Source organism: Chiloscyllium plagiosum, chromosome 13 (assembly GCF_004010195.1).
Source record: "Chiloscyllium plagiosum isolate BGI_BamShark_2017 chromosome 13, ASM401019v2, whole genome shotgun sequence".
Taxonomy (NCBI): Eukaryota; Metazoa; Chordata; class Chondrichthyes; order Orectolobiformes; family Hemiscylliidae; genus Chiloscyllium; species Chiloscyllium plagiosum.
Window position 1 is genome coordinate 60,213,256 of NC_057722.1, and position 20,823 is coordinate 60,234,078.

Sequence of the window (20,823 nt, forward strand, 5' to 3'; positions counted from 1 at the left end):
AATCCTAGAATATATCTCGTCAGGCCCGCGGGATTTGTCTGTCCTCAAGGTTTTCAAAAGGCCCAATACATCTTCCTTCCTAACAAGTATCTCCTCTAGCTTACCAGTCCGTTTCATACTCTCCTCTTCAACAATACGGTCCCTCTCATTTGTAAATACTGAAGCAAAGTACTCATTCAAGACCTCTCCTATCTCTTCCGACTCAATACACAGTCTCCCACTACTATCCTTGATCGGACCTACCCTCATTCTCGTCATTCTCATGTTTTGCACATACGCATAAAATGCCTTGGGGTTATCCTTGATCCTATCAGCCAAAGACTTTTCATGCCCTCTCTTAGCTCTCCTAATCCCTTTCTTCAGCTCCCTTCTGGCTATCCTGTATTGAAGTTATTGATTGGTATTGTTCATAGTGAATTGCAGAGCAGGCTCAATAGGTTGAATAGCCTATTCCTGCTCCTATGTTATTATGATTATCCAACAGCATATCAGTGCAAAATTATTTGCCTTAGTTATATTTTCTTGCACATGTTGAGTGTCAGGGAATCTCCAGGTTAGTCCCAAAAACAGAAGACTTGGAGTAATGACCTAATAGAACTTTAGAAAATCATGAGGGCATGGATAGGAGAAATAGACAAAGTATTTTCCCTGTGGTAGATGAGTCCAGAACTATAGGGCATAGGTTTAGGGTGAGAAGAGAAAGATATAAAAGGGAGCTAACGGGCAACGTTTTCAGGCAGAAGGTGGCGTGTGTATGGAAATGAGCTGCCAGAGGAAGTGGTGGAGGCTGGTACAATTGCAACATTTAAAAGGCATCTGGATGGATATATGAATAGGAAGGGTTTAGAGAGAAATAGGCCAACTGCTGACAAATGTGACTAGATTACGTTGGTATATCTGGTCAGCATGGACGAGTTGGACTGAAGGGTCTGTTTCCATGCTGTATATCTCTATGACTTTATGATTCTAATGTAGAGGATGTTATTAAATCAGAGAAGCCGTTGAAATTATAGAAATTTAATATGATGATTTGACTCATACTGTCTGTCCCAACTGAAAGTCAGCTGCACAACAATTTCTTTTAATCATCAACAGGAAGTGAGTTTCACTGGCTGCACTCGCATGTATTGCCTCTTCCTAATGGAGCAATGGCAATTACATTGTTATGGGTCTGAAGTCAAATGTAGACTAGATTGGGTAATGGCAGAATTCCTTCCCAAAAGGATATTAGTAAAACAGGTATTTTTAAAAATCTCTAATGCTAGCTTCAAATCTCAGGTTTTTACCTGAAGTCAAACTTCACCACCTTCACCACAGTAGGATTTGATCCAATGCCTTGTGGGTTAGTCACCAATCCCAGTATCACTGCACCACCATTGCAGCCCATTTTCCAATGTGGGGCTGTAGCACACAGTTTGGGACTTCAGGTATGCAGCTAACTACAATTTGAATATTCTCACCAACTTTTCACTCTCTCAGTCCCTTCTACATGAAAGCAAATCACACTCAGCCTTTTACCAATTGCTTTAAACCTCAGGTCCAGGCCTCCAAGTGAAGGAAGATCATTCTGCCCTATATGGTCTGTCGAAATGCTTCGTTATCATATATACCACCCCTCCCCCCACCACTACTCTACATTTTGTCTCCTTGTGTATGACAGAAAACAACTCCAACCAACGCAACATGTTTTCATATTTAAAATTCTCAATCTGTGTAACATTTTAGTTGATTACATTTACAACCTCTCTCTTTTGATGCCCAACTTCCTGCAAAGCACTCACTCAGATTGTGAATGCAGTAGGAGTTGCAGAACAAGGAGATGATCAGGAATTACGCTTGCTACGTCTGGGTCAGGGAATTTAATTTAAAATTGACCAACCTTTCTGGAAGCTTCTCGGCAATTCTGCAGCCAAAGCAAGTGAAACAGCAATCAAAAGGACAACAAATATACAAGGGATAATGAAAATAGAGGGTCTCTCCTGGTTGAAGAGTGCTCTGTGTTTCTGATGGCCTGTAATGAAAAATATGTAATAAAGACAGTGAAAAGTTTAGAGTGATAGAGTTATACAGCATGGAAACAGAACTGCAGTCCAAATCGCCCATGTTGACCAATTATCCTAAACTGATCTTGTCTTATTTGCCAGAATTTGCCCCATATCCCTGTGAACCCTTCCTGTTCTTGTGCGCATCTGGATTATTTTAAATGCTGTAAATGTACCAGCCTCCACCAGTTCCTCCACTCATTCCATATGTGCACTACACTCTGTAAAAAGATTGCCCCTCAGGTCCCTCTTGAATCTTTCCCCTCTCACCATAACCATATGCCCTTGAGTTTAAGACTCCCCTACCCTGGGAAAAAGACCTTGACTACTCACGCTATCCATGCCCTTTGCGATTTTATAAACCTCTATAAGGTTTATAAGCCTCTGACACATCTGGGAAAAAAGCCTCTCTTGATTGCTCAAACCCGGTCATCCCAGCAACACACTTGTAAATCTTTTCTGGTTAACCCTACAGTTGAACACATTGTTATTGCATTATGATATCGATTACTCAAGGCAAAATTTAAATAAAGTTTAGTTGAGGAATGCAAAATGAATCCAACGTTTGAAAGTTTGGACATTTTTCAATCTCACACTGGTATTAACCATTGTTTGCACTGACTGTAAAAGTGGTTCCATTCTGTTCAGGTGCTGGAAAATAAATGTAAAACATGACTTTATAATTGAAGCAAGAAACCATTATTCGAGTTTCATGGTGGTGCCAAGATAGTTGGAAAAATGCATACTATAGTCATGAGCAGAACTTGCAGATTCATAGATTAATCAGTTTGGCATAAAGTTGATAGAGCTGAATGCAGTGAAATGTGAGGTGGTACACTTTGGTTCCAAGATTGATAGATCAGATTATTTGGTAATTCATGAAAATGAACACACTAGGGTTGTAATGGATAAGTACAAGTTCCAGTACCTGTATCATTGAAAACTTGTGAACGGTGCAAAAATGTAATGAGGTGGCACCTAAATGCAGAACAGCATATTTATCTTCAACAGTGTAGCATTTGGGACTGTTATGAGAGTGGGCTATATAAACTCTGGAGTTTTCCATCAGCAGTTACAGGTTCTGTACATACGGTGATATCCTGTACAGGAATCTTGTGTCCTAAAAGTCCTGGTATTAAAAGTAAGCACAGCCCAGTCGATTGGTGCTATTAGAAAACAAATTAATGCATTTTGCATAAAAGAAACATATGGACAACAACATAAAAGGTCAGTGTGTACATATAGCGGTAAGGGATTTTTAATTACTCCTCCCAAATTAACACATTTCCTCATGTTCCTTGAATCTCTTTCCCACACATTGATTACACACTCACCTTGCATTTATGCAGCGTCCATAGTGAGATTTAAATCCACTAACTGTCCTCCAGAACATTAGGAGGGAACACTTGACACAGATTCACATCTATTAGATTAGGTGACCGAAAATTTGGACAAAGAAGTACGTTTTCACGCTGAATGTAAAACATAGGGTAAGACAAAGTGATGAAGTGTGTTTGGGTGTGGAATCTCAGTGTTTAGTTTCTGGAGAGGAGAAGAGGCGATGACAGCGGTGAAAAGATGCAGTGATGAGCAGAAGACCAGAATTGGTGAGTTCTCGGGAGGGAGTTGGTTGCAGTACGAAGGACAACATTATCCGTAGATTTGAAGGCAAAGTTGAAAATGATAAAGTAAAAGCTAAAGTCAAAATTGTGTACCAGAACAGATCACGTTGACGTCCTCCTTGTGGTCACAGTCATGATCTCCCATTGCTGACAATTGGCAGTCCCACAGGAAGAGTTCACTTCCCTTGCACTGAACCTCGTCCATCCAAATTGTGCCGTTTGCTTGGTCCAATAGCTTCTCTCCCACAGCCCAGACCGGCTCGCCGCAATTTAATTGTCTGCAAACAACAGCGGCATCATGCCTGTCCCAGGAATCATCACAAACCGTTCCCCATGTCCCACTGAAAAATATTTCAACTCTTCCCGAACAGTTGTTCGATCCCGCAGCCAGCCGCAGCTCTGCAGAGAAAAACAAAGATTTCCTAAGAAACCAGGGGGTACCTCAACTTGAAATTAGGCACTTACTTTATTTGCCCTGCTCCAAATTCCAAACAACGAAGTTACTTTGACTGCACCATTATTAAAGATCCTGGGTCTCTCACTGATCGGGGTACTCTGCTCGTCGATGTCAAAAGCAAATGTGTTCTCCTTTCCCGATCATTGTGTAGCGTTATATAAAATTAAACTAGTTGACCAGCGTGCACAGCGGAAGATAATTGCCCACTCTTGGCTGTATTAATATTAAGTGACGACATTTATAGATTGTATTTGTTTTATTATTAATCACGAATTGGATCTTTAAAAATAATTACCAAAATCTTCCAAAAGTGGTTCCATGTTACTTTTCCTCCTGTCCATATCATTGTGCATTTTCCCAGGATTTAGTTCTGAAAGTGAATAATCGATTACTTCAAAAAACAGTCGCTGTTTTAGTCAGCGCTTTCAACGAGAACATTTAAAAACTAACGTATGAAACCGAGGCGTAGAAGGAGATATGAAAATAGATGACAGAAAACGTGGTCAAAGATGCAGGCTGTAAGGTGTGTGTTAAAAGGGGGAAGGGATGTAGAGAAATAGAGAGATTATAGAAGCGAAATAGAGGGCTTTGAACAGAGACAACCGAAGGCATTGTCACGAATAGTGGAGCTATTGAACTTAACCATGAAAATTGGGTCAGAATTAACGCGAGGCAAATATATCAGAGAGTTGTGGGACTGGAGATGTTCACGGATAAAGGGATAGATAAAATTGTGTAGATAATTGTAAAGGAGGATGAGAATTTATTTCAAAATCCCGAAATGGCCACCTAGAACATCAATTACAGGGTACACTGCCGCCTGAAGTTGTGCTCCAAGGAACTCACCATCCTGCCTTGGAAGTATATCGCCCTTCACTGACGCCGCGTTCAATTCCTGGAAATCTCTTCATATAAGCACTTTGAATGTTACTACACTACTGTACATGGAATATCACCGTTCAAGAGGCTGACTCACCACCACCTCCTCTCGGGCAATTAAGGTTGGACAATACCGGCGTAGCCAGTAATGCCAGACACTCAGCGCATGTAGGCCATCGAGGACAGTTGTGATGGGACTCGGCTTATTAGACTTAAACAGAGCTGTGGGTGATCTCACGTTTATGAGTGATAGAAATGTTTAAACATTAGCGAAATATTTCAAGACGAACGGGCTCCGTTGACAGTTCTCACCTGAACAAATAACTCCGACATCCTCCTGGTGATTACAGTTATTTTCACCCCATGGTGAAGATAGACATTCCCACAGGACTGTGTCAGACGAACGACAGCTCACATCGTCGAGCCAGATCTGTCCAGAACCACTTCCAAATGTAACATCACGATCCACAGCTTGGGCAGAGCCACATCCGAGTTGTTGACAAACAACGTCCGCTTCCTTTATTCCAAAGGAATCGAAACAAACACTCCCCCAGGTTCCATTATAGAAAATCTCGACTCTGCCCTGACAGGGATTCGCTCCATCCTGCAGCCTCAGAGCCCTGTGCTCTGTAGAACAAAGCCCAGATTAATCTTCTGTTCGTTTCCAGCCCACCCACAAACAATGAGCATAAATCAACATCAAGCGGATCCGTAACTAAATTAATTTGATGATTTTCCTTTTCGCAGAACACTCGGTAGACAATTATTTCAAAGAATTTCATAAAGAATGTGGCAGACTGCATCTTAATATCTCATACTCCGTAGTGTTGGCGTGCGATTAGGTTGACAGAATTTTCACTGTCAGCAAGAGCAATAGGCTAAAAGTGTCAAATTCAATTATTACCAAGTCTAATAATCAATTATCCAGATTCTAGGTTTATTAAAGGTATCGTTGGCAGTGCTGAATTTTGAAAGTAATCTCACCTGAGCAGATAACTCCAGCATCCTCTTTATGGTTGCAGTCGTTCTCACTCCACCGGCCTGGCAGACATTCCCACAGGAGAGAATCATTCGCTCCACACTTCACATTGTCTAACCAAATAGGCCCCAAGCTTGGACCAAACCAACCGGAAATCGTTGCATTTAAAGCCTGTCCGCACTTCAGCTGGTTACAGACAACTTGGGCATCTGCTAAATCCCAGGAGTCATCACACACAGTTCCCCAGGTTCCACTGAAATAAAGCTCCACCCTTCCAGCACAGCGACTTCCACCATCCATCAATCTTATCTGAATATGATCTGCAGGACAGGGATCATTAAATCAAACAGTTTCTGCTCCTGGGAACGGTACCTGCATGATTTACAATTCTCAAAATATATTCCCAAACTCGTAACATGGCGTCGGTACCTCCATAGGCGGACCACTGATTTGTGATGCAAAGTGATGCCGTCAGTGTGACTTTAATTCTCATATAGACTGAGATTAACATGAACACTCTCTCAACACCTGCCCTCGCCTAAGGTGTGGTGACCTTCAGGTCAAACCGCCACAGTCATCTCTCTCTAATGAGAGAGCAGCACTATGGTCCAGCTTTATCTTAATATTCTTAACTCTAAAATTGTTCTAACTGTTGATTTCTCTTACAACGCTTTGTTGTTATGGTTCTGCACAACAATGACGACATTTTTCTCCATTATTAGTTCTTTTGTCACGTTGATCGTGAAATCTATTTGCATGATATTGTTATTTGCAGCATTTTCCGTTGTAAACAGCATAGTTCGAGGGGTCATTGGGCAAGAAATAACGTGGCAATAAAGACTGAATATATAAATTCTGACTAAGATTCTATAAATTTCTTTTTTTGTATTTGCTATTAATTTTTTTTGGTTTTAATCCAGTGATACGAGAAAGGTTATGGTAATTGAAAGTACAGCAATTTAAGAGGCAAATCCTGTAAATTTAGATTTAATTCAGTTTATCTTTAGGAATTTGACTCTTTGGTTTCTCAGTAACCCGTCACACCACTGGAATTGAAAGGGCTCAATCAGGTAAAACACAAGAAAAATATTTTTACAATGCCAGGTGATGGCGATACCAGACAAGTCAAATTTCCAAGAGCAACAGATATTTTAATTGTTCCCCAAAGACAGGTGTCAATGTTAATAGATTCGCTCCAGCAACATGTCGAATTAAGGTCTCTTCTATTTGAATTATAGGGACAGGCTTAATAGGCTGAGTCTTCTCGAAGTTTATAGAATCATGAGAGCCATGGATAAAGTGAATAGCCAACGTCATTTTCCTAGGATGGGGTGTCCAAAACTACAGAATATAGTTTTAAGGTGAAATGGGCCGGAAGGGTAATGTTTTGATGCAGAGGATACTAAGTGTATGGAATGCGCTGCCAAAGGAAGTGGTGGAGGCTAGTAAAATGAAGACATTTAAAAGGCATCTGGATGTGTATGCAAACAGGAACATTTTACAGAGATATGGGCCAAATAATGGCAAATGGAACTCGGTCAGATCGAGATGTCTGTTCAATGCACACGAGGTGGATTGAAGGGTCTGTTTCTGAGTTGTATGACTTTGTTAATCTGGTTTTGTTGTTTGTTGAGAGCTTCGTTTTTTCTTTGGCCAACTCACACTGAGTTTGCTTTTTCTTCGAAATCTAACAAAGGCAAAAAATCTTGTCCCTGAGCCTTAGGTTCAACATTTTGCTTAATCAATTTTTGGGTACTAATATCTATGTATTGTTCAACAGTATTGACTCCTGTGGATTCACTGAGGACATCCGTAATGATAAACAGGAACAAGGGAATGTATTCATCTGAAACACTGCGTCATTCCTGACAAATTCCCTTCAATATGAGCTTTAAGGATTGATGTATTACTAATAATGCTCCTTTGGATTGTGGATAATAAACTGGCTATGTGAATGATTTTATTCCCAAATGATTCATTATTTTCTTGAATATTTATGATATAAAGTTTGAGTTTTGATCTGATTGAATTTATTTTGACAATCAGCATGTTGTATAAAAAATGCATAAACCTGTCTATTACCGATTTTGATATGTTATTTCCCTAAGGCGCTTCTTCAGGAATTCTGGTTGAAATATCCATAATCCACAATCTGTTATGATGCTACCAATTAATTGCTTAAAGACATGTCCAGTTAGAAAAAAAAATCTAAGAAGGGGTTCAATCAAACATGATTATCCAGGGGAATAATGGAAAGTATAAATTGAAAAAAAAAATGCTATGGCAAAAGTTAGTGGGAAATCAGGGAATTGTGAATGTTTTAAAAACCAACTAAAAATGATTAATAAATAATAAGAGGGAGAAAATAAACTATGAAAACAAACTAGTAAATGCCATAAAAATAGACTATAAGAGCTTCTTTAAATACGTTAAAAGGAAAAGAGAGAGGCCATAATTAAGATTAGCTTCTTAAAGAATGGGGCAAAGTAAATAATAACAGGAGCCAAGAATTGGCAGAGGGGTTGAACAAATACTTTATAGCAAACTTCGTGTTAGAGGACACAAGTAACAATACAAAAAAGCCTAAATAATCAAGGGGCAAAGTGAAAAGAAATTGAACAGAATAACTATCACTAGATAAGAAGTATTAGGAAAAATAATGCGCTAAAGTCTGATAAAGTTCTGTGCCTGATGGGTTGAACCTGAGGATTTAAAAGGAAGTCGCTACAGAGACAGTAAATAAATGTCTTCTTTCAATAAACCTTGCAAACTGAAAAGGTCTTAGAGAATTGGGAGCTGCCCACAGGTTTCTTGGTCAAAAAGTGAGGGAGATTTAAAACAGAGCGTGTAACTATCGGCCAGTTAGCTTAACACCTGTCATTTTGAAAATTTTTGAATTTACTGTATTATGATTTGATAGCAAAGCATTTAGAAGCACACACTAATTCTATCAGAGTCACTCTGCATGAAGGGGAAATCATGCCTGAAAAGCATTATTGTATTCTTAACATTTGAAGAGATTAAAAAAAGAAGATAGATGAAGAGGAACATTAGAACATTAGATGTAATATATTTGGATGAAAAAAAGGAATTTGATAAGGTGCCACACTTTTAAGCTGCTTAATAAAGCATGGATCTATGGATTTGGGGCAATAATTTAGCATGGATAGAAGACTTATTAATTGAGGACTGAATTGGGATAGAATGCACATATTTTGGATGCCAAATTGTAACTAAAGGAGTGCTACTGTAATCAGTGCTGGAACAAGAATTATTAGTGGTTTGGATGATGAAAATGAGTTGTCAAGTTTTCAAATGACACAAAAAATGGTGGGAAGGCAAATAGTGAGGAATGACACAGGGAGTCCAACTGTGAGGACAGATTCAGTGAGGGAGCAAAAAAAACTTGGCACACTTGTTCGTGCTGTACAAGGCAAAAATCAGACTACATTTGTGATAATGTGAACAGTTTGTTCACCTTATTAAAGGAAATATCTACTGGAATTAGAAGCAAACCAGTGAGAGTTCACCATGTTAGTCTTGGGATGGAAGGATTTTCATATCAGGAGAGGTTGACTTGACTTGGTTTGTACTGATAGGAATTCAGAAGAATGACAAGAGGAACGTTTCAGTTTGAGAGACCCTTCTTCAGAACTGGCTATTGCACTTATTTAAACATAACAATCTTAAGGGATTTGGAAGGGTGAATGCTGAGAGATTGTTTTCTCTTGTGGCAGAATCCAGAAGTAAACAGCATCATTTCAGTACAAATGACACCCACTTAAGGGAGGAATGGAAAGGAATTTCATCTCTCGCAGTACTTTTTCTATAAATGTCTTTACCACAGAGGGAACTGGAGGTGGGTTTGTGAAGAATATTTAATGCAAGGGTAGAAAAGGTTCGTCCCACACTTTCAACTGCAGTATACACTGAAGATGTTTTTGACACAATTCATTTTTTTTACCCCAGAATGGCATTACTTAATGATGAATTGAACCTATTGTACTTATCATATTGAGCACTTATTGCTGCTGGATCAATTTCGTAAGTTGTGGTCATTTGCTCCCATACCCTCACAGCACAGAACGTAATGACATGAGAATTTCTTTATCTAAAATTCAACAGTCTTCTGTTCGTTATAGACACTGCTGTAGTTGGCCAAGGGGTTGGAAGATTATATATAGGTGACTAAATATTTCCTTCTCCAAAATGCCATTAGCAATGTAGTTAAAATGTTTGATTACTTGCAGTGTAATTTTAATTGTCAATGCATAATCGATGAAGCCCAGTCATGGTAACTACTGGATTCATTTATTTTTCTTCAAGTAAACTTAATTGAGGTTTAGACCAAAACACCAATTAATTTTTGAATAAGTTCTTTGGGATACATAGCTGTGCATTTTTTTTTAAACTAACAGCTTCTTAGCTTCTTCGACTTCTATATTCGTACAAAATGGCATTTTGACTTTGTTAACTTACTTCGGTGAACGTAACGTAAAAGCTGCATGAAATGGTCAAGCTCAACTAATACAAGCTCAAAAAAACTATCCCGGACTGCTTATATTCATTTTTATGCAAAATTATGCACACAGTTTAACCTACATAATTAAAGAAGCGCTTACCAGTGCAAACCACACCCACGTCATCAGCAACAGACAACTGTTTCATTTGTGTAAAACTGCAATTCCATAGGAAGGGTTCATTGCCATTGCATTTGACATTGTTGATCAAGGATGGACCTGTGCCTTTGCCAAACTTCGAGTGGTTGTAAATGTTAATTGCAGAGCCACAATTCAGTTGTCTGCAAACCACAGCTGCATCCTTGAAATTCCACTGAGTGTCAGTCACTCTCCCCCAAGTGCCGCGATAATAAACCTCGACTCGGCCATCACAAATGGTCTCCCCATTGGCCAGTCGTATCTGCCAATCTTCACCTGTGCAAATGCAATTTGATAATCCACGTTAATTAGCATTTTAGAGTTGAAATGTGCACATCAATTATAAAAATTGTTATTCTGTTTACCATTATGCAATTAATTTAAGGGGCATGCATTACAAATCCATTTTGTAAAGGTTATCAACAAGTTAGATAAGGGATTCAGGTTTCAAGAGAAGCCTCAGTCAGAACATTTTTGATCAGAAGGACAATGCATTTCCTCATTTCGTCTGATGTGGCCACAAGCCCATAGCAATTGTCTTCTCCGAAGCGCCTTTTCATCTGGCCTTCCAAAGCATTCAGTTTAAGTGCGGTTTGTGTGCGCCAAAATATACTCACATTCCATGAATGAATAAAAATAGAAGTGCCATTTTGTTTTCGTATTTCGGAACATGTCGATAGCGTTGGAAAGGCCAGAGTTTACCTTTGATCCCACAGCAGATTGTATGCTGTTCCTACAGCCACAGATGAGGGACGGAGGTACAATATGTTGCCTCAGGAATGATGATGAAATGGCAATATGTTTCCAAGTCATGGCGGCCTGTGAACTGAAGGGTGCCTTGGAACGGGTGACATTACTCTATGCTTAATGCCTTTGCTTTCAGAGGTAGTAGATTTCTTGGGAATGAAATGTGCTGGTAGAGAGTTTTGGTGAGTTGCAATAGTGCTCCTTTGAGCTACCAGGTCCATCCTCATGTTAAAATGAACACAGAATTCTGGAGGAACTCAACTTGTCTGGTAGCATGTAGTGCAAGAAGCAGAGTTAACATTTTGAGTGTGACATTTATTCAGAACTCTATCCTTAAGTTGTGGATATCTGCCAGAACTGCTGAGATCCTCTTGTGCCAAATAAATGTTCGAATTACACTAAAGACTAGGAAGCCAATATTGAGACTGAGGTACTCACATTGATGGAGAAAGTGAGGACTGCAGATGCTTCTTGATGAAGGACTTATGCACGAGACGTCGATTCTCCCGCTTCTCGGATGCTGTGCTTTTCCAGCACCACACTCTCGTACTCACATTAGTGCCAAATTATACCTCTCATTTGGAACAGAATTTCCAACAGATTTTGGGGTTTTAGTTTCTACTGAGTGTCATAATTGTGAAAATTTATAACTAAAACAGAAATTGCAGGAGAAGCTCAGCAAATCTGCCAGGATCTAGGGATAGAAAGCAAAGTTACCGTTTAGAGCCCACTGACCCTGCTTCAGACCTAGACTCGAAACATTAACTCTTTCTCTCTCCACAGGTGCTGCCTGACTTGCGGAGTTCCTCCAGGAATTTCTGTTCTTGTTTACAATTTTCGGCATCCTGTGGTTATATATTTTAGTGCTGCGCATATTCCTCATAGGAAGTGTAAAATCTGATTAATTTCAATCTCTTCTGACAAAGGAGATGCATTGAAGCTAGGAAGTAAATGACTCTGGTATCCTGCTCTCAGGAACCCCTCACTCTGCTGCATCCCACGTCTCTGAAATTATCACAATCCAAATTTGCGGAATTATTACAAAGCAGAAGAATTCGGACTTTCGCACTGACAACGGACCGTGATATACAATGCGCTCAAGAAATCTTACATTAAAATAGATACAGCTAGATAATAACGAATACGTGAAGCTGAATGAAACATCTACCAGAACAGATGACCCCAGCACCATTGCCGTGTGAGCACTTTTGGTGTCCCGAGGATGAAACCGGGCAGTCACGCAAGTGCATTTCATTGCCGATACATTCGTAGATATCGTTCCATATCTGCCCAGTTCCCTCTCCAAAATATGCACCTCCTGGTGCTGCTATTGCGGCTCCACAACCGAGTTGATTGCAGACAACAGCTGCATCCTGTAAATCCCAGTCGGTATCGCAGACTGTGCCCCAGGTGTCACCCAGCAGTATCTCCAGTCGTCCTGAGCAGGTATCATTACCACCAACTAATCGTGGTCCCTTTTGACCTTGGTGCAGAAACAATACATGTTCATAAGCTGTATTCATATTCTAATGAAAAAATGTCTCTAATGTACATCTCTACAGTGCATATTGAAGCGATTGTTTGAGCAAGGAAATCTCGATATTTCAGTAAAGATTGAGTCTGCAGTGCCACAATTTTATGAGACAAAGAAGCTTTGACAACAGCAAAATGTCGCTGTAATAACGGATAGATGATGTGGAAGGAGCTGTGGAGATACAACAGGTAGGACACATATTGATTGTCAAGATGAAATTCAATATTAGGGGTGACACCAACATTCTGTGAATGAAAGGAAGCCAAACAGAAGTAATCATCTGAAGGGAGGCTTTCACGTTAAATTCACCAGATTATTGTGAAACAGAATAACGAAATAGAATTATAGTTCAGGAAGATGCTTATTTATTGGAGATTCTGGTGCAAAAAAATGTGGAAACTAAGCAACGGATACGATATTCTTTCCATTTCATAAAATGTCGAAGTGGCAACACGGAATAAAATTGACTGAACCATGTGGAAGCTATTGGGCATTTATTGTTCTGACTGCATGTTTATCAGGTGAGAACAAAATCTATTGAAATCCGAGGGGTTTTGTGAAACATGGGTTGAAGCGGCTCTCGTATTAGTTTCTGAGCTTTGTTTCCTAACCTTTTCATTGTCTGCTGCTTTTTTGGGACAAGATTCTTTAGCTCAATTTGAACCACAAACGAACTTTCTCCTTGAAAACGGCGATTAAATCAATTTGATCGTAAACATTGAAAGGAATGCCCAGCGTCACTTCGAATCCTCACGTTGAAACGCGAACAGCAATCTGGGCCAAATGTTGAAATCAACCACGTTTCTCACATCAGTGACGGACGCATAAGCTGGAAAAAATGTCGAATCTACAGGAAAATAGCACGAACTTTAAACTTCGCATTCCACTCGAATCTAGGAGTAGGAAGTTACAAAACACTTACCAGAGCAAATGATACTGACGTCATGTCTGTGTGTGCAATTCTTTTGATTGTTTGGTCTCATCGGGCAGTCCCAGAAAATGGTCTCATTCCCCTGGCATTCATAGATATCCTGCCACACAGGACCACTGCCCTCTCCAAACGGAGACTCTCTGAGCACTGCTATCACTTCGCCACATTTTAAGGAAGCACAAACCACACGAGCGTCTTGTGAATCCCAATGTGAATCACACACTGTGCCCCAAGTATTCCCTTTCTGTATCTCCAATCTTCCAGAGCATCCATCCGTTCCACCAACCAGTCTTGGCTCTCTGTGTTCTGTTGTTTTAAACAGATTGGATAAAATCTTCAACATAATTAGCTTGAATCCACAACATAAAACAAAAACATTATTTCGAACAGGGATTAGCATTGTTCAAATGATGAAATGGTAATTCATGATGAAATTTGATTGACCTTTCCTCACATTTTATTTCTTACAAATAGTAAATAATATTTTGTTTTACAATTTTTTAGTGACTCACATGGTACAGTTCAACATGAGCTTCTGGATCACACTTGAGCTTTCATTTGTATTTTACCTTGTCATTTTAATTTTTAAGTCTCAGTGAAAAAAAAACATAAAATGAGGAATTGGCCTGAAAGCATTGCGATGCAAAGTTGGATTTCAAATAGTTCACACAACTGATACAAACTCAGAATTTTATTTTTACAATTTGAACCTTCAAGCTATACGTTTGGAATAAAGTGTTATCAAGTCGTAAAATGCGTCTGTAATAGGTAATAAATAGCTTTCCTAAATCTTTATCCATTCCACAATTCTCTATCATCAAAATGTCACAATTATTAATTGTTATTGACAGTTATAAAAGGTTTTACAAGTGTTCTTACCACATGAAAAAGGTGGAAATTAACACAGTTGAGTATGTTAACTGTTTTGTGAGGGAACAAAAAGGAAATGCGACAACTGTGTGTCCTCTCCTATATGGGCAGCAGCAACTTGGCAAGGCTTCTCCACAACTGCTACTGCTCACTAAAGGAAGATCAAAGGCAGCAAATACATGAAACACCAACACTTGCAAGCTCCCTTCAAAATCATAATCATTCTGACTTAAAAATATATTGCCATTCCTCTGCCAGGTGCTAAAATTCTAGAAATCCCTTCCTAACGGCATTATGATTCTATCTATGCCACAAGGACTCTTGGGTTGAAGAGATGTCTGATCACCACTTTCCTGTATGCAATTAAGGGCGGGCAGTAAATGTTAGTCTAGCTCATATCTAAATCGGGTGATGGAATCAATCAAATAAATCCTCACCTTAGCAATGCTATTTATGAAGTACATAACTACATTATTTTTATTATCAAGGTTATTTGGTATCCAAAAGAATGATGACCCAACATTCTTTTCATTTAAGAATTACCACATATATCAGCATCATGAAATAGCAATAAAAGATATGATTCCATGCATCACTAGTTAGTCACACCTGGAGTCTGTATTATGAGAAACACAGAAATTGTAATTTACTTCCCACACTTAATGTGAGTAAAGTTTCTGGTGTGGAGACTGGCTCGAATGCAAGAAGGGATAGATCGGGTTCCAAGAGATCAATTCTGTTTTGGGTGACTCTAGTCCGAGGCACAGACAGACGTTTCTGTGGCCAGCAAGGAAAAATCAGAATGATGCATTGGTGCCAGGATCAAGGATGTCTCAGAGAAGATGCAGAATGTTCTTAAGGGGGCGAGGTACCAGCAGGAGGTCATTTTACACATTGGAACCAACAACATAGGAAGGAAAAAGAATGAGATTCTGGAGATCTTTGAGAGTAGTAATATTTGGATTACTCCTGGCCCTGAGAACTAGTGAGGGTAGGAATAGGAGGGTAGCGCAGATGAATGCATGGCTGAGGAGCTGGTACATGGAATCTCTTCTGGGGTAGAAGTGACCTGTACAAGAAGGATAGATTGCACCTGAATTGGATGGGGACTAATATACTTGCAGGGAGATTTGCTGGAGCTGCTCGGAAGGATGTAAACTAGTAAGGTTGGGATGGGACCCAGGGAGATAGTGAGGAAAGAGATCAATCTGAGACTGGTACAGTTGAGGAAAGAAGTGAGTCAAACAGTCAGGGCAGGCAGAGACAAAACATAGAAAAAGGGAGGACTGATAAATTAAAGAGCAATTATTTCAATGCAAGAGGCCTAACAGGGAAGGCAGATGAACTCAGGTCATAATTAGGAACATGGGACCTGGATATCTTAGCAATTACAGAAATGTGGCACATGGTTGGACAGGACTGGCAGCTTAATGTTCTAGGAAACAAATACTACAGGAAGGACAGAAAGGGAGGCAAGAGAGGAAGGAATTGATGTTTTTGACAAGAGATAGCATTACATCTGTACTGAGGGAGAGTATTCCCTGAAATACCTCCAGGAAGGTTATTTGGGTGGAACTGAGAAATAAGAAAGGGATGATCACCTGATTGGGATTGTATTATAGATGCCCTAATAGTCAGAGGGAAATTGAGAAACAAGCTTGTAAGGAGATCTCAGCTATCTGTAAGAAAAATAGGGTGGTTATGGTAAAAGATTTTAACTTTCCAAACATAGACTGGGACTGTCATAGTGTTAAGGGTTTAGATGGAGACAAATTTGTTAAGTGTGTACCAGAAAATTTTCTTATTCTATATGAGGATGTACCTGCTAGAGAAACTGCAAAACCTGACCTACTCTTGGGAAATAAGGCAGGGCAGGTGACTGAGGTGTAAGTGGGGGAGCAGTTTGGGGCCAGTGACCATAATTATATTAGTTTCAAGATAGTAATGGAAAATGATAGACTAGATCCAAATGTTGAAATTCTAAATTGGAGGAAGGCTAATTTTGACAGTATTAGGCAAGAACCCTCAAAGGCTGATTGGGGGCAGATGTTCGCAGGTAAATGGACGGCTGGAAAATAGTAAGCCTTCAGAAATGAGATAACGAGAGTCAAGAGACGGTATATTTCTGTTAGTGTGAAAGGAACGGCTGGTAGGTGTAGGGAATGCTGGATGACGAAAGAAATTGAGGCTTCGGTTAAGAAAAAGAAGGAAGCAAATGTCAGGGAAAGACAAAGTGAAACTTTAGGAGAGTATAAAGGCAGTAGGAGTATACTAGGGAGATAGGCTAGTGAAGAAGGTGGTTGTATGCTTTCCTTTATTGGTCAGAGTATTGAGTACAGATATTGGGAGGTCATGTTGCAGCTGTAGAGGACATAGGAGAGTATAAAGGCAGTAGGAGTATACTTAAGTGGGAAATCAAGAGGGCAAAAAGGAGACATGAGATAGATTTAGCAAATAGAGTTAAGGAGAATCCAAAGGGGTTTTATAAATACATTAAGGACAAAAGGGTAACTAAGGAGAGAATAGGGCACTTTAAAGATCAGCAAGGCAGCCTTTGTGTGGAACTGCAAGAGATGGGAGAGATAATAAAAAAGTGCTTTGCGTCAGTGTTTGCTGTGGAAAAGGACATGGAAGATATAGAATGTGGGGAAATAGTTGGTGTCATCTTGAAAAAATGTCCATATTATAGAGGAGGAAGTGCTGGATGTCTCAAAATGCTTAAAAGTGGATAAATCACCAGGACCTGATCAGGTGCACCCTCGAACTCTTTGGGAATCTTGAGAAGTGATTGCTGGGCTCCTTGCTGAGATATTTGTATCATTGAGAGTAACAAGTGAAGTGCTGGAAGGCTGGAGGTTGGCTAATGTAGTGCCACTGTTTAAGAAGCCTGGTAAGGACAAGCCAGGGAACTATAGACCAGTGATCTTGACATCGGTGGTGGGCAAGTTATTGGAGGGAATCTTGAGGGGCAGGATGTACATGTATTTGGAAAGGCAAGGACTGATTATGGATAGTCAGCATGGCTTTGTGTGTGGGAAATCATGTCTCACATACTTGATTGAGTTTTTTGAAGAAGTAACATAGAGGATTGATGAAGGCAGAGCAGTGGATGTGGTCTATATGGTCTTCAGTAAGACATTCGACAGGGTTTCCCATGGGAGACTGATTAGCAAGGTTAGATCTCATGGAATATAGGGAGAACTAGCCATTTTGATACAGAACTGACTCAAAGGTAGAAGACAGAGGGTGATGGTGAAGGGTAGCTTTGCAGACTGGAGGCCTGTGACCAATGGAGTGCCACAAAGATTGGTGCTGGGTCCACTACTTTTATATAAATGACTTGGATGTGAGCAAGAGATATAGTTAGTAAGTTTGCAGATGACACCAAAATTGGAGGTGGAGTGGACAGCGAAGATGGTTACCTCAGATTACAACAGGATCTTGATCAAATGGGCTAATGGGCTGAGAAGTGGCAGATGGAGTTTAATTTAGATAAATGAGATGTGCTGCATTTTGGGAAAGCAAATCTAGGTCCTAGTGTTACTGAACAAAGAGGCCTTAGAGTCATAGTTCAAGTTTCATAGCTCCTTGAAAGTAGAGTCGCAGGGAGATAGGCTAGTGAAGAAGGTGGTTGTATGCTTTCCTTTATTGGTCAGAGTATTGAGTACAGATATTGGGAGGTCATGTTGCAGCTGTAGAGGACATTGGTCGGGCCACTTTTGAAATATTGCATGCAATTCAGGTCTCCTTCCTATCAGAAGGATGTTGTGAAACTTGAGATAGTTCAGAAAAGATTTACAAAGATGTTGCCAGGGTTGGAGGATTAAAGCCATAGGGAGAGGTTGAATAGGTTATGGCTGTTTTTCCTGGAGTGCCAGAGGCTGAGGGGTGACCTTATTGAGGTTTATAAAATCATGAGGGGCATGGATAGGATAAATGGACAAAGTCTCTTCCCTGGGGTCAGGGAGTCCATAACCAGAGGCATTGGTTGAGCGCGAGAGGGGAAAGATATGAAAGAGACATAAGGGGCAACTTTGTCGTGCAGAGAGTGGTACATGTATGGAATGAGCTGCCAGAGGAAGTGATGGAGGTTAGTACAATTGCAACATTTAAAAGGCATCTGGAGGGGTATATGATTAGGAAGGGTTTGCAGGGATGTGGGCCGGGTGGGGCAGGTGGGACTAGATTGGGTTCAGATTTCTGGTCGGCATGGGCCAGATGGAACAAAGGGTTTTTCCACACCTCAATCAGATACTCTGCAGCCTTATCTGTTTGCAGGAAAACAGCCCCAGCCTATATAATCTCTTTAAAGCTGAATCACTTCAGACCAGGCAACATCTTCATGAAGCTATTCTGCACTTTCTCTAATACAATCACATGCTTCTCATAGTGTGATGACCAGAAATGCACATTACTTACAGGAATCCTGAAGAAGGGCTTATGCCCGAAACGTCGATTCTCCTGTTCCTTGGATGCTGCCTGACCTGCTGCGCTTTTCCAGCAACACATTTTCAGCTCTGATCTCCAGCATCTGCAGTCCTCACTTTCTCCTTAAATATTCCTTATGCCTTCTGAACCATTTTATCTTTCCACCCTGTTACCTTCCAGGGTCTTGAACATAGGTACCAAGATCCCTCAGATCCTCTGTACTTCCAAAGCTGTTACCATGCAATGTGTACTCTCTTGCCTTGATAATCCCTCAGAAAATCATTACCTCATTCTTTTCAGGTTTGTATTCCATTTGCAACTGTTCTGCCCATATGATAAATCTAGCTACATCAATGTGTAGTCTACGACATTCTTCTTTGTATTTATCAGGTACTAATGTGTATGGCATCTGCAAAATTATGATCATACTACCTGCATTCATGCTCAGCCATTAATGTACACAAAACAGCCAACATTAAACCTTATGGTACACCACTGGACTCAAGCTTACAGGCACATGGCATTGTTTGACCATCACTCTTTGCTTCCTGTGACTAAACTAATTTGCCAGATTTCAATGTATCATCTGCGAAGTGAGACCTTGTCAAAAGCCTTACTGAAGTCAACGTAAACCATATCAAGCTCATTAGCAGCATCCATACACATTGTCGCCTCCTTGAAAAATTCAAAAGTCACACAACACCAGGTTGTAGTCCAACAGGTTTAATTGGAAGCACACTTGCTTTCAGAGCGACACTCCTTCATCAGGTGATAGTGGAGGGCTCAATCGTAACACAAATTTGCAGTGTCATGTAACTGAAATTATACATTGAAAAATTGATTGTCTGTTAAGCCTTTCATCTGTTAGAATACAGTGATAGTTTCACTTCTTTGATGTGTAAATCAAAAAACCTTTTTTTAAAAGTTGCATTCTCGGGTTAGCTGTTAACAATGGTGATAGCTAGACAATATGTTGAAGGTGTTAGCCCCCTGTGTTCTCTGTCTATGACCTGATGTTTAGATTGATTCTAATCTAAAAAGTGAGATAACAGAGTTTTACATAATTTCATGCAGTTTTTGAGCTCAGAGTTCTACATGAATGTATGCAGTTTTTGAGCAAAATGTAATGTAACTCTGCAAGTACAAATTCACCCCACAAATTATATGTGTGCATGTGGGTCTTTGTCTGTCTGTGTGTCTGTCCGGGGTGACTCCATACAACCATACAACTCCATACAACCCTGTCACGGTGGACGCTGCAAGATGTGTCAGATTGTGGGCATAGATACTACCATTACGCATGGGAACACCTCCCACCTTGTAAATGGCAGGTACTCATGTGACTCAGCCAATGTTGTCTATCTTATACATTGCAGAGGCATGGTACATTGGGGAAACCGAGCAAAGGCTACGACAACGGATGAATGGGCATTGCACAACAATAAACAGACAGGAGGGTTCCCTCCCAGTTGGGGAATACTTCAGTGGTCCAGGACATTCAGCCTTGGACCTTGGGGTAACCATCCTCCATGGTGGACTTCCGGACAGGCAGCAGAGGAAAGTGGCCGAGCAGAGGCTGATAGCTAAGTTCAGTACCCATAGGGAGGGCCTCAACCGGGACCTTGGGTTCATGTTACATTACAGGTGATCACCATTGCACTACACACACACACACA

The 20,823-nt window shown here is 40.3% G+C and overlaps 1 protein-coding gene across 1 annotated transcript in view; it reads right to left on the reverse strand.

Annotated features, from left to right (window-relative positions):
* LOC122555636 (deleted in malignant brain tumors 1 protein-like) overlaps nucleotides 1-20,823 on the reverse strand; it is a 34,663-nt gene that overhangs the window by 8,092 nt on the left and 5,748 nt on the right. The window contains exons 2-9 of the mRNA XM_043701634.1: nucleotides 13,841-14,155; nucleotides 12,547-12,867; nucleotides 10,602-10,907; nucleotides 5,985-6,299; nucleotides 5,313-5,627; nucleotides 4,417-4,491; nucleotides 3,758-4,063; nucleotides 1,880-2,011 (exon numbers count right to left, since the gene is read on the reverse strand). Of these exons, the coding sequence (XP_043557569.1) occupies nucleotides 1,880-2,011; nucleotides 3,758-4,063; nucleotides 4,417-4,491; nucleotides 5,313-5,627; nucleotides 5,985-6,299; nucleotides 10,602-10,907; nucleotides 12,547-12,867; nucleotides 13,841-14,155 (2,085 nt within the window). The remainder of the gene's footprint in view (nucleotides 1-1,879; nucleotides 2,012-3,757; nucleotides 4,064-4,416; nucleotides 4,492-5,312; nucleotides 5,628-5,984; nucleotides 6,300-10,601; nucleotides 10,908-12,546; nucleotides 12,868-13,840; nucleotides 14,156-20,823) is intronic.